The following is a 15,266-nucleotide window of genomic DNA, read 5'->3' on the forward strand; positions in this document are numbered from 1 at the left end:
AATCATTCTTTTTAACGAATTGAGATTTAGTAACACCGCATACAGAACATATACCTTTTTTTAGATATCTTCCATTCTTTGTTCAATTCTAATGGTATCTTTCTTCGTATCTGTTAATTTCTTACATTTAACGCCATACATTATCATTATTATTATTTATTGTATAGAAAATCAACGAAAAATTTAAAATTTATCATTACCTAATACTATACTTTTATTTATAACATTATCATCATCATCACTTGATTCGTTTTCACTTTCATCTTCTGTTTCTATATGCATAATAATCAATAATAATTTACCTTCTTTCAAATTAGAATCTTTGGATGGTCTAATTTTAACTGATCATGCATATTAAAGTGTAATGGAAAAATTTCAACTAAAACGTCATTTAAAAATAGGCCTATAAGATATTTATTAAAACTTGATTCTATATGCATTAATCTACCTCTATAAAGAAATTTGTAGGCAGCAACTAAATTATATACAAAAAAGGCTGGTTTCCCAAGATCATCTGCCAATCGAGATGGAAATCCAAAAATTTCTTTCGTGTAAGTAAATAAAACTTTTCTTTCACTGATTCGAGCTGTTCTAATGTTATAACATCTTGTTTATCAATAGTGTTAGATACATTAACCAATCTTTTGTTCTTAAAATCAACCCAGGATGTGTATTTTGAAGTAAAAACTTCTCTATATTCTTCTTTTTTACTTTTAATATTACCAAAAATATCCATATTTATTATATAGCAAACGTCTCTAGGAAAGTTATCCTTCTATGTACATTACAACAAACAATAATTGTCCTTCCTCCATAGCTGAATTTTTATTTGGTTTAATTGTAATTATATCATTCTTGTTAAAGCTAAAAGGTAAATTTTCAATCAAAGTATCACCCAAATATATCTCTAGAAAGTATTTATCCAAACTGAATTCCATGTGCATTATTTTTCCATTATAGAGAAACCTATAACCATTAGGAAGATTGAATATTCTAAAGATTGGGTCTTTAACATTCTTAATTCTCAATCGATATAATAGAGGTATATTTTCTTTATGCATAATCAATTTAGTAGTATTTGTCCTAATCTTTTGAAAATCTTCTTTCTTTATGTATGTGTCTTGTAACATTTCTAATGCATCTTCAAATCGTTTTCTATCGTTCCCTAATTGAGATTCTAATTCTTATTAATATCGCTTCTCATTGATTCAAGCTGGTTTGTCGTAACAGCATCCTGCTGATTAATACCATTGGTTACATTAACTATTCTTTTGTTTGTAAAATCAATCCATGATCTATAATTTGTTGTGAAACATTATTTATTTCGGATTTAAAAGCTGCACAACTCATTAAATTTTGATGTGTGTAATAATTTTCTCTTTTATATTTTTCAAGTTCTTTCTTAACAACGTTATCTAAATTCCTTAACAGCTTCAGCTACTCTTCACTAATATTAACGTTTGAAACATCCTTTCTATCTTTAACAGTACCAAATATATCCATGCTCACTTTATTATAAAGAAAATGTCCATCCTAATTTTTCAAAACATTTCTTTAACATCTCTATTTGTTTTGGTGAGTGTTTAATATCAATATCAACATGAACATCATGCTTTTTCAACAGATAGTACAATACACATTTTAAGGTAATAAACAATTCGCTTTTCGGATACAGTTCTATAAAGGTCTCGTGTAAGTTTTCGAACTCGTTTATAAGTGTTTCTTAAATATGTTGTAATTTTAATGGGTTTTGATCGGTAACGTGATAGTGTATTAAATAGACATCATAATATTTTGTGTATTTGTTTTTCTTTAGTACTTCTAGAACATCTTTTGTTGATATTAAATCTTTTGGTATATCTCTAAATTCATAATTTAACACCTTGAACACATATTCGGAAATAATTCTATCCTGTAAAGCTTGTAAACGAGATAGCTGTAACTTAAATCTTTTTATAGTATGATACCATGGTTTTCTTGCACAACCAGCTTTCATCTCATCTTTAGTACTCTAAACCCAACCACTCTCTACAGAACAATCATTACAAATGTAGCTATTCTTACCTTTTGTTAATGAGTTACTACCACAATTACTGCATTCTAATGGTCTAGAGCTATAATTTAACAACAACTCCTTTAAGGTAATTATTGGACGTAACTTTTCCAACTCTTCTTCCGTGTACAAAAATTTTGGTATTAACGTTTTCCATAAATCAATAACATTATATACGTTGTTTCTATCTTTTAAGTCTATCTCACTAACATACTCAAAATACTCATAAAACTTATATCTATCTAGTGCATCTAGTTCATCCTGATGCTTCTCAAAATAATCTAAAAATCTATTGTGTATAGCTTCCATATTTATTTTAAACAAAACTTTTATGGATACAAATCATAAAAGCACTTAATCATTTTAATCATATACATAACGTCACTAAAAGAATATTCTTTATTAAGAAGATTTAAAATCTTAACACAAAGATGACCGCATATAACTGAATTAAAGTCTTGTATTCGTTCGTCATTGTAAAATAAGTTTTCGGTACCAAGATATTGTACTAGTTGTTTAGGAGGAACACCACCATAAGAATCGAACACATACTTGTCGTTGTTCTCTTTTCAATAGCATATCCAATGAGTACCAATGTTTTCTGATTTATCGAAGTTAACTACACCGCACTCATTTACATAGGGTTTCTGTGGAAGTTCGTCACTCATAAATACTCCTCTAAATCGTTTTATCTTTAATTCTTTAACCAACCTCTCTATATCGAAGTTGGTCAATGGTTTTAGTTTTTTGATTTCTTTGGTTTACCTGCTCCATGTTTTTCTTCTATAGCCATATTGTGCCTTTTTTGTTCTTCAAGTTCTTGTTTATTTTTCTTAGCATCAAGTACAGTTTTAGTAATTGCTGCTGCACCACCTGCTAATGAACCAACTGCTCCTAAAGCTGCAATTGTAAAGATAAAACCACCCATATGCTCTTTCTTAATCTTTTTCATTTGTGCAGTAGTTAGAGTTAAATCCATTCCTTAACCTTCCTTAATTTTCTTAGATTTATCGTTAAGTTGTTTCTTTGTTAATACATGATCAATATTTAAATCCTTTAGTTCACCGTAAGGAACACTAAACATACAAACTTTAATAGAACGCATCTTTCTATTTCAGAGAAAATCTTGGTTTGTAAAAGTACAGTTGTTGTAGCTCCACGAAAATCAATTGAGGAATCATTCTCATCTGTTATCCTTATCTCAAAATTATCAAGCTTGTCTTTAGATATAGGGAAAAATAATGGATAAGTAGGCTCATAAATAATACTATGTTTAAACTCAGTATCTGTTTTAAATGATGGTATAATTACTTTTCCTCTATGTGTGTACTCCGTATCTTTAACAAAGATACCATGTGCTATATTACAGTGAGCATTAATTGTATCGAATGGGTGAAACTGTGGTAACTTTCTTGTGTTTTGTTTTTTTTTTCTAAAAATTCACAAAACCTAAATCCAAGAACAGTATCTAAATTTCCCATTTTGATATCAATATCACCTGTTTCTATTTTTACTCTATTTGTTATATGATCCTCTTTTAACGTTATGTTTATGGAGTGATTTTAAATAATCATTAAGACTGTTTAAGCTGTATTGTCCATTTGGTATATGAACAAGTTCATCTCCATAGTTAAACAACGTGCCATGTGTAATGTTTGTAGTTAGATATGTATTGTAAAGCCCAACTAGTCCTACACTTAAATAGTTGTTACTGTTGTCTAATTTGTAATGGAGAATCTTCTTTAAAACAAAGTATCACTCGTTAACTTAAATACCTTAGCCATTTATTATATAATAAATGAACGAGTTTGATTTACCTAGAGATATTCCAAGAGAGAAAATAATCAAGTTAATAGAAGATGTCATTCAAAAGTTAGAATACAGCTTAAAGAAGAAAAAGAGAAAACTACGAATTGTTAGATATGCATTCTATACTTTTATCACGTTATCGGTTATACTTTCTGCAATAACTGGGTTTATTAATATTTTTATACCCGTAACAATTTACTCAATATTAACAACGTCTCTTGCAATGGGAAGTGCTATAATAACAGGTTTGTCTTCTAAGTTAAACATAAGCAAAAGAAAAGATGAATATAAAAGCATTGTCACTTGTATTAACTCATTTAAAGAACTATTAGAGATGTTAATAACATTAAATGGAGAAATGGATGAAGAATATATAAAAATACGTTGCATAAGATCAGAGAACAACTTAAAGATATAAGGACCTAACGATTTATCGAGTCTGAATCAAAATTTTCTCTATAATAAATGAGTAACAAAACTTTTAATTGGGGTGTATAAGAGATGATAAAAGAAACAACAGTTAAGAAATAAAATGGAGAACTTATATCTGATCATATTCGGTGTCTTGTCGTGGGTCCATCTGGTTGTGGTTACACTTTTCTGTTATTTAACTTCTTATTACTACCAGGTTGATTAAACAATAATTACTTCTACATATATTCTAAAAGCATGAATCAGCCAAAGTATGCACAATTAAAAGATCGATTTGAAAAAGCAGAACTAAAGTTCAAGAAGCAAATAGCAATGTTCTTAAGCAGTAATGATTGTATTGTACCTATTGATGAATGTGAAAAATACTATGTTCTTGTGTTTGATGATTACATTTTGGAGAACCAAGATACTGTTAGAAATTACTTTATGAGAGGTAGACATAGACATTTAGACTGTTTCTATCTTGCACAGACATTCAAAAGTACCTAAATAGCTTATAAGAGATAACGCTAACTTCCTATGCGTATTTAGACATGATGATACTAATCTTAAACATGTGTATAACGAGTTTGTTGGAGGAGATATGCCTTATGATAAATTTAAAGAGATATGCTCAAAATGTTGGCGAGAAGATTATGGTTTTATAGTAATTGATATGACAAAGAAGGTAAACATTGGTAAGTATAGGAACAAGATAAAACACTTCTTAAACGTTTCACGTTTTTCAAGTGTTTACGTTTTAACGGTTTACGTTTTTGACTTTTTTTGACGTTTACTGACGTATATTGACGTTTATTGGCGTTTGTTCGTTTTCTATATAATAAATGGATGAGAATGAAATTAATAAGAATATTAAGTTAAAGGAGTTCTTAATAAAGGGCTTGAAATCTTGGAAGAAAGAAAGAGCAGGTATATACGATAAATTTAAGACACAAGAACAACCTGTAATTGATGCTATTCAAAATTTGGGAAGTGAGATCAAAGAAGTAGCAGAACAAAATAAAAATCTAATAACTGAGCTTGTTCCAGCTGTACATAAGACGGTTTCAATAGATCCTAGTCTACTAGAAACACCTAAAAAGATAACTTATGATAGTCCTCCAAGTAGTAATGATGCACTTATAACAGGGGAAATAAAACAAATGAGAAAACAAATTAAAGACAACGTCGAAGAAGTAGAACCTTTAACAACGGCACAATCATTTGGTAAGATTGCAACTAAATATTATAGTAAAAGAAATGATAGTGTATTTGGAATACGAGCTGTTGGCGAAGATGGAAAAATAATAAATAAGATAGGAAATTCTGAAGTTAAAGTGAGTGGTGATGATTTGATAATTAAGGGTAAAACATATAAAGGAACAGAAGGTATGTGGGAATTGTTAACGATGAATACTAATTAAAAATGGAGATTATGATGATGACAATTTTGAACAGTACAAGGAAATAATAATAGAATCAGATGCTACCTTCCAAAAATATAATCGAAATAAAAAAGTAGCATCTAATAGAGCTTCTAAGTATAATAATATTATCAAGCCTATTTGGGATAATTATATTAAACCATATTTACCTCCAACACCAACAAGAAAGAAAACACCAAAGTCTGGAGAAGGAATAAAAATATGCAACGAATGACGTAAAGAATATATATGGATGGATGATGTGAGAAAGTTAATTTATCGGTTAATATTTATAGATGGAGAAGAAAAGGCTGGTAATAATAACTTTTATAATGAGAAAGTAGGTATAGAGAGTATGATTAATAATAAGCTTTCACAATTTATTCCTAATGATCCGAAAGGTATAGGTTATTTGATTAAGATCTTAAATACATTACCATCACGATTCTGGGATGATGAGAAGCTTGGAAAAGGATTAGTAAATGATTTGATTAATAACCACCCATTTGAATTAGATATTCCTGGCATGTTGTACTGCGGTCCGGGAACTAAGCTGCAAGAAAGATTAGAAAGAGGTGATAAAGGTATTAACCTATTAGATGAGGCTTGTAAAGAACACGATATATTTTACAGAGACAATAAAGATACAGAGTCAAGGCATGTTGCAGATAAGGAACTAGAAACTAAAGCATGGAAACGAGCATTTAGTAGTGATGCATCGATTGGTGAACGATTAGCTGCTTTTGGTGTTGGTACTGCTATGAATGCTAAGGTTAAGTTAGGATGGGGATTATAAGTTTTTAAATGTTATTATGTATGATTTTTTTATGGATACATTCCATAAAAGCGTTGTTTCAAGATTTTCTTTATAATAAATGGATAGTATTGAGAGTTACGAGTTACAGAGTTTTAAACCTAACACAAGAACATTTAATAATTTGAATGAAGCTAAAAAAGATATTGAGTTCGATTTCAATGTGGGGGATGGTTTCATACATCCACACAAAGCAGATTGTCATATGACTTTTGAAGATGTTTGACCATCAATTGGAGGAACATTTGGTGCAAATAATACTATAAAACTTGAAGATAACTTCTTACAGTTCTTCTTTTCTCAAATTGAGGTTAGAAAGCATGGAGTTGTTATAGATAAGATTGAACTACCTGGAATAACATCTACAGCTATTGGAACATTAAAGATTTCCAAACCAGAAGTTGAATATCTAAAACAACCAGGATTTGAAACGGATGATAAACATGGTCTACGAAAGGATTTTAGCGTTTTGTACCAATTAAGATTAATTCCTGGCTTTTTAAGTGATTATAAAGAGGTTATGTGGAAAGGTGGATTGAGAATAACATTTACAAAAGCTAATAATAATAACGATGCCTTATACAAATGGACTGTAACAGGAGCAAGTGCAACAGCTCTTCATGATGGAAAAATAACAATAAAGAGTATGCAGATAAGAATGCCAATTATAGAATACGTATCTAATTACGAAAACCAGTTAAAGTTGGATATTCTTAAAGAACCTAAAATCATGTTTTCATTCCATACTTATCAGTGTGTTCAGAAAACTGTTGTCGGTTCTTTCTTAGAGTTCCATGTTACTACTCAATTTAATTCTAGACAATTTGATATGCCTGATTTCATAGTTGTAATATTCCAAACTGATAGAAGTGGTAAACAAACAGCAGATGCAAGTAAGTTCTATCATTGTAAAGTAAAGAATATCTATTTTAAAAATGGAAAGAATGAGGTATTTCCAAAAGAATCAAGAAACTTAGATATTGCTAAGAGGGATTATTTTAAGATGTACGAAGATTATACTGCATTTAAGAGAATAACATGTGGTAATACCGAAATGTACTATGATCTTAAAGAGTTTATAGATAACAGACCAATGTATGTGATTAATTGTAGTAAGAGGAAGAATGTATCGGAAAATTAGAGAACAAACATGAAGATTGTAGTAGACTTTGCAGAATCTGTGGCTGATAATACCATATGCTATGCGATTTTAATTGGACAAAAGAACTTTACATATGACCCTAAGAATGAGAAAGTAGTAGAAGAGTTTTAGATAGTTAAATGTATTTTTTGAAATGTTTATGGAGGTTTTCCATAAACATTATTTTAAAATTGACAAAAATGATTAAAATATTTTTGGTGAAGATAAGAAATTGAATAGTGAACGTTGATTTTCTATATAATAAATACGATGGCGAGTCATATTGAGGTTATAAATAAACTTGGAAGTCTTGAGCAAAAACAAGTTATTGGATTAAGAGAATTGGAATTAGATACAGAATATAAGATTGCTAAATGGAAAGGATTGAAATTAAGTTTGGAAAGAGCATTTTAGTTGAATGCGAAGAGTTTATGGTATTTCTTCCACCTAGATTCACAAAACGCTTAAGAGATAAAATTATTGATGAGATCGTTAAAGATGGAATAAAAATCAAATACACTGGACTAAAAGATAATTATCCAACTGTTGAGTTCCGTATGTAAATTTCAAGTGAGAAGGGGTTTTATGATTTTTTTCATAAAACGAACATTTTTCTTATAACAAATAAGAAACTATGGCTAATTATTTGAATAAGAAAAATGACGTTAAAGCATTGAGATTCCTTCGCATAGTGAGTTAGAAAAAAGTAAACCGTGTGAGATAACATTATGAAATTGATTCAAACACAGCGTTATGGTAAAAGAGTTTTAGTACGTTTAGATGAAAAATATAAGACTTTATTACCACAAATATATAATGATGATACTTAGCAAGTGTTGAAAGACATGAAAATGTGTAAGCTGTTTGTTAAGTATGAGGGTTTGAAAGATTTAGATAATAGTTATAAAATACATCAGTTTTACTTTAGAAATGAATCCAAAAAATAACAAAAATGATTAAAAATATGTTTTCTGAAGTAAAAAAAAATGAATCGGTTATAATGGATCCCCAAATGAAGTTTATACGTACTAATAATTTCAATGTTATTGTGAAAAATGTGCAAACCGAAGTTCAAGTAGTTTTTGATATTAACGGCTGTCTATTCAGCTTGAATTACTATCAGTGGGCAGGGTTTAAGAAATCATTGTTTCCCATAGAGAACGAAGTTAGCAGAAGATTCCATTACAAATATCCGAACTTGTAATTTTAGGTATGTTCTAAGTGTATAAGTGTTTTTATGGTTTCAAGACTATAAAAACTAAGACCGTTGGACGTTTTGAACGTAATACCATTTGAATTTTAAAGACACATGTATAAATAAGAAAGATATTTGAGCTTTTGTAATTATATCCTTAGAGTTATACAACCTACAAGACATTTGATAGATAGTAAATTTATTTCTCTATTGATTGCCGTTTGAATTTTGAAAATTGGTTAATAAACAACGAAAATATAACGATTTAAAAAATAGTATCCCTCGAGTACGCCATTAATGACAGGGTTGGTTATCGTTTCCAAAAAAATATCATGTATACCATATGTCATAGCGACTCGTTAGTAATAGTGTCAAAGCCTAATTCGCAATTTTAACAATTCTGGAAAAACATTAAAAATAATTCGCTTCAAACACTGTTTATAGAATTTTGTCTCACAACTTAGGATTTAATTCTAATATTCTGGTATCACTGAGTGCTGATGGTAAGGAAAGAGAGAGACACTAGCGCATGTATGTGGCACGTTTTAGAACTAAATACTAACTCGACTGATGAGCTCCTCCGTGGCTAAGCGGTTAGCGTACGCGCCTTTGGCGTGGGAGGCCCGGGTTCGATTCCCGGCGGGAGCTCATGTCCACGTTTCATATAGCCTCGCTGCTGAACGGGACGTAAAACTCAAAACTCAACTCAACTCGACTGATGAGCATTATAACAAAGAACATGCACTTGCTTGAAAGCTGACCGTTACGAGGGAAAAGTTGGGACGATGAAAACCTCTCTATCGTTCAGAGCTGGGAAGAAAAGAGAGAAAGAGAAAGATTTTTTTCACGGATTCAATGACGTCATGTTATTATGGCTGTGGAGACTACGTCAGATATAGCGCCCTCTCGCAGCTGCTAGCTAAAAGTTCTGTTAAGCTAATGTATATGTATGTTAGCGTGCGGAGAAGGAAAGAACTGGATTGCATGTCACTCTTCAAAAAATAAAGAAGGAGAATGATCATAAATCTCATGTACATGTATGCTATTATTCTCTCAACTGAATGCATGTGTATGCAATGAGAGCAAGTGTATATACATATATACCTGTAACAGCTGTATACAACATACTAAATTTTAAGCTTTTATAATTCAGTTATTTCTGAACCGGTTTGCACCAAACAAAAACTATTTTTTGAATCAAGGACAGCACTATATGCTATAAGTCATAAAAGTTTATGAGATTTCACTTTAGGATTGTAGTTATGGAAATACTTTGTGCTATGTATAGTTAGTTGGACTCTTCTGTAAATTTGTGTTTTCCTTCTGTGCTAATAATCAAAGTACGGGGGAAAATAAGAAGTGTCCTAGGTTGTTTATTTTCTTTCAGTGTTATGTGTGTTAGATTAAAGTTTTCTATCTTATTCGTGCTTCTTATGTAAATGTTTTTTGCGCTCTGTAACTTTGTATAATTAGTTGGGTCCTTCTGCGCTGGTCAAAGTACTGGGAGGGGAAATTGCGCTCGTAGTGAGGATGATATGCTACTGAAATAATAATTTTGCATGATAAATAAAAGTTAAAAAAATACACACTCTGTCCAAAAGTGTAACCTTGTGGCCATACTCACGGTCACATACTTTTGTTCTTTATTAAAGCTAGTTAAGTGTGGTGTGGGATTAATGCGTCATGCATTTCCTGTAATGTAATATAAACATCTTCCTCTATTTCTCGCTTCAGCTTCAATTGCTTATCAGATAGTTTCGACACTTGCGTATAATTAGAACGGGAGTTGTTTTATATATAAATGCGCTGCTGAAGTGCGTAGGCGAATTTACATTTGCTATGGAAACACTGCAGTAAGGTGTAGGAGTGAATCTTCCTGTTATTGGAACATAGTCAGAGACACCAAGTTATAAACATAAGTAATGATAATAGATGGACGTATGAAGCCTATAAAAGACGAGATCTTTCACTATCGCCATTTATTCTTATCTTAAACTAAATGGCACTTACGATTAGAACGTCACCCGTAGATGTACTTTGCAGATATTTCTAGTTATGGAATCAAATATCGTGGTAGTTAATATCGTACCTAAGTGTAGTGCGGTATTTACGGAATTAGACTCCTGAAATGTTTGAAGATGTCATAATTATTCTGAATTTAAAACTTTAAAGCAGGTTTTTCACTCGAAGCCAATGCTTTTGATTTTTTTTAATTGATCGCTGTTATCGACTATTCCTAATTTTCTTAATAATTGTTCAGTTTTCGGATTTTTATGTGTCTTTCGTTTGAATTTCCAAGACGCAAAATTATTTGATAATATTGCAGTTTTAATATGCAAATATAGTGAAGTTTGTCGTGTTTTGATAATTCTATGATAACTCAAAATTTCATGTAATGCAGATTAAAACTTTGCATTTGTATTACATAGGGTATATATAGTTATTTTCTAAGGGTAGTTCATACACTCAATAAATTTTAAGGCCAGCTGAAGTAATAACAGGCTAGCATTGAAGAACCCAAACATATAATTGTTTCTTATAGGAGTCTGTAGCTATTTGTAGAGCTAATAAAAAACATTATAGGTTTTAACCAGGCCTTAAGTCATTTCTCAAACTGACTTCAGTGCTCATAAATGACAATTTTCCTAGTCTGGCGATCTTATGCCATCTATTAAACCGTAGATATCTAATAAAAAATTGAATACACGATTCCGTGTGAGCAAAACTCTCGTTATTGTTTCAGCACTGAGAAGTTCTTGGCGGCTAGGCTAAGCTGTCAGCCTTCAGTCCAGGTGCCCTCTAACTTTTAGATTATGTACTGTCCTGTCGCTGTCAATTTGCGTTACTGAACGACTGTGGCTGTGAGGACTTCCGACCACACCGTTGGATAGAGTTTGGATGGGTCTCTGCTATTTTGGATGTGTCAACTTAGGGACTTGAAACTTTCAGCGAAATATTTCACTTGTAGAGTCCTTTACAACGATATATTACTCGACCCCTTTGCCATTTAAAATTTTAAAGTTGACCCCACGTACCCCTATATGAGCATGTCTGGGGTTGACCTTTTATAGCTAAAACTCGAAGCCCCTTAAAATAAAGATGAACTTGTTTTGCGTTTTGTCATATTCGCAGACGATATATATATCGGTTGAGTCATTTAAAATTATTTTTGAAATATCTGGAAAACTAAAAAATCAGAATTTAAAAATTTGTAATGAAAGTTGTTCGTTTCGAGGAGGGACATTGAATGATACTACACTCGACCCCCTGCTCCACTCCCGGTGGAGATAGGGAGTCTTAAATCTTAAATAGGAACACCCATTCTTTATAGCATATTTGGATTCGCCGGGGGAAAATTGTAACTTTTGTATTGAACACCTTTTCGCTGCATGATACATGGCGCTGTAATCGACAAATATCAAAATGGGTTACAAACAGTTTAAAAACGATGCGTTTAAAATTGTTTTTGGAGACAAGTGGAAAACTACATATTGGAGTTTCAAAGTTTGTAATAAAAGTTATTCGTCTAAAGGAGGGACATTCAATGACACGATACTCGACACTCTGCCCCATATCGGTCACGGAAAGAGGTCAATTTTGAAATCTTAAATTGGAACCATTACGTTTTATTGCATATTCGGATTCTCTGGGGAAAAATTGTAACTTTTGTACTAAACATTTTTTGGTTGCGTCATTGATGGTGCTGTTATCGAAAAATAATCGTAATTGGTTATAAACAGTTAAAAAGTAATATCTCAAGAAATACACATCAGATTGGGAAATTTACTAGTTTTGATATATTTCAAATGCTATCAATTGAGACCATAGTTGATCTCACCATCACGAACTCAGGGGGTTAGAAAGACCCCCCTTGATCCGCCCCTGGTAACAATTAGAAAGAAGTGGAATACAACTACACTACACTAAAATATGTCTTACCACTTAGTGATACTTTAAATATTCAAGCAAATAATTTGATATCCTAACCTATATATTCCGAGTATCAAAAGTATTAAAAAGTTAAAACCAGTGTTTTTACGTGCAAGATCAAAATTTCCACATAAAGTATTGATACGGTCATCAATGACTACTAACGGAATGAAGTAACCCATTATTTTTACGACTGACTTGCTTAAAGCCAAATGGCGTCCAAAGTACAGGGTGCAGCACGTAAAACCGGCCCATCGTAGTATTCTGGTATATTGTGTTTTTGGCAACACTTAAATAGTCTACCTTCCTACCAAGAGATGGCGTGTCGATGTCGGGTCGACTTACGTGACCTGCAGCAGTCACGTGCAGCCGCAGCCAGTGAAACTTGTCGAAACCAGTTGAGAAAAAGGCCTCGTTGTGTTAAACCGGGTGAGTGTCAGTGTGTGATAATGCCCTATTCGATACCCGAGCGTGTTGCCATTGTTGAAGGGTTCATTCTCACTGGATCTTTTGTGAAAACAAAGAATTTCTTTCGGGAGAAATTTCCAGGACGTTCTGTGCCAGCAAAATGCACCATTCAGGAATTGATTGAAAAATGGCGGCGTACAGGATCGGTTCAAAATGCTCCCAGGAACAGACGACCATCTGTCTGCACACCTGAATTAAAGATGCAGGTGGAGGAGATAATGACAAGAAGTCCTCGAAAGTCAACCAGGAGATTGAGTCAACAGGTTCATGCGAGTGAGAGAAGTTGTAGACGTGTTTTAAGGGGACTAAAGTTAAAACCGTACCGGATAAGAGTTGTGCAAGAACTGAAGGAGCCTGACCTGCAGAAGAGGGTGCATTTCTGTTCATTTCTGTTGAGCTATGTTGCCAGTGGTTTGTTGGATCCACTAATGCTCATCATGAGTGACGAGGCGTGGTTCCTCCTGTCTGGGTACGTAAATTCCCAAAACAACCGGTATTGGTCGACAGAAAATCCACACGCAATCCACCAGGTACCCTTGCATGATGAGAAGATTGGTGTTTGGTGTGCCATTTCCGCCACACGCGTTATTGGGCTCATATTCTTTGAGACGACAGTGAACAGTGACGTGTATATGGGAATCCTGGAGGAGTTTTATACACACTTGACCGAAGAGGAGAGTCAGTTATGTTACTTTCAGCAGGACGGTGCAGCATGCCACACATCAGCTGCATCATTGTCCCTTGTGCATGAGATGTTTACAGCAGAGAGGACAATCAGCAAAGGCTTGTGGCCTCCTCGGTCACCAGACTTGTCCACGTGTGACTTTTACTTATTGGGACTGTTAAAGGGAAGAGTATACGAAACAAATCCACACACAATTGAATAACTCAAGACCAGGATCCAGGATGTCACCAATGGCATTACAACACAAGAACTGACAAGGGTATATATGAATCTCCTCAATCTTGCTCACATGTGTGTTGAAGTGGGCGGAGGACACTTTCAGCATCTGCTGTGAAGACTGCTGTGAAAGTCATATTCAATCCATTACATTTCATTCATGTGTTGTAGTTAATCATATTCAATACATTACATTTCATTTTATGTGTTCACTTTACGGGCCGGTTTTACGTGCCGCACTCTGTATTTCTTTCTATGCTTATGCAGTTTTTCAACATTCCTATTGTTGAGACAATTTTTAGCCAGATCTCAATAGCTGTCAGTACCCTGCTAGAAATCCTGCAGTTATGTGACAGTGACGTATCAGTTTCATATTCAAAATTTAAGAAAAGAAACACCACAATTGTGTATGATTGAAGTTTCTAAATACTTGTAAATACATGTAACTCAAAGAGAATTTAGACAAAATAGAGAGAAAATATATATTTGAAATATGATTAAACATACTATATTTTCACATGTTCTAAGCCAATTTACCGCTTTATTTTTAGGCATTCCTGATACAGGAATAGTACTAGAAAATAGCATGACATCATTTGGGGAATTCAATGGAAAACTAATCATAATACTTAGAGAACTGTATGAAAAAGATGGATATATTAATATATATTTGACAGGGACAAATAATATATATCATCCCTATTCTTATATTATACGATTGAGGCACCCAAACCGTGAACTCACACAAACTGGTGGTAAGCATATATTAGAAGCGAGTTGCATTGCCCTATGTGATGAAAAGGGTCGTAAAAGCATTTACTACCACTTCGGTGAAGGAACCGATCACAAAATGTGCACTATATTGGCAGAAAGAGAGGTAAGAATCGCTTTTCTTATTTTCTAACAAACGCTAATATTTTATTTACATTAACTATAATATTTTCATTAAGTTTATTTGAAAGCAATAATCATAAATAGTATTGCTGGAAATCGATTTTATTAATACGTAACTTTAGAAAGAGAAAACAATATTTTATATGCTTATTATTATTAATATAATGGATATCACTAAAGTTGATTTAAATTTACTTAAATATGAGTCATGTTTTAATAAAATTTA

General features: G+C 32.4%; 1 protein-coding gene across 1 annotated transcript in view; it reads left to right on the plus strand.

Annotated features, from left to right (window-relative positions):
* Positions 1-15,050, plus strand: part of LOC145669855 (uncharacterized) — a 344,449-nt gene extending 329,399 nt beyond the window's left edge. Inside the window, exon 7 of the mRNA XM_081738200.1 lies at positions 14,698-15,050. Coding sequence (XP_081594326.1) covers positions 14,698-15,050 — 353 coding nt within the window. The remainder of the gene's footprint in view (positions 1-14,697) is intronic.
* Positions 15,051-15,266: the final 216 nt, after the last annotated feature.

The sequence above is a fragment of the Thermobia domestica genome, chromosome 14 (genome assembly GCF_964235325.1).
Source record: "Thermobia domestica chromosome 14, izTheDome1.hap1.1, whole genome shotgun sequence".
Taxonomy (NCBI): Eukaryota; Metazoa; Arthropoda; class Insecta; order Zygentoma; family Lepismatidae; genus Thermobia; species Thermobia domestica.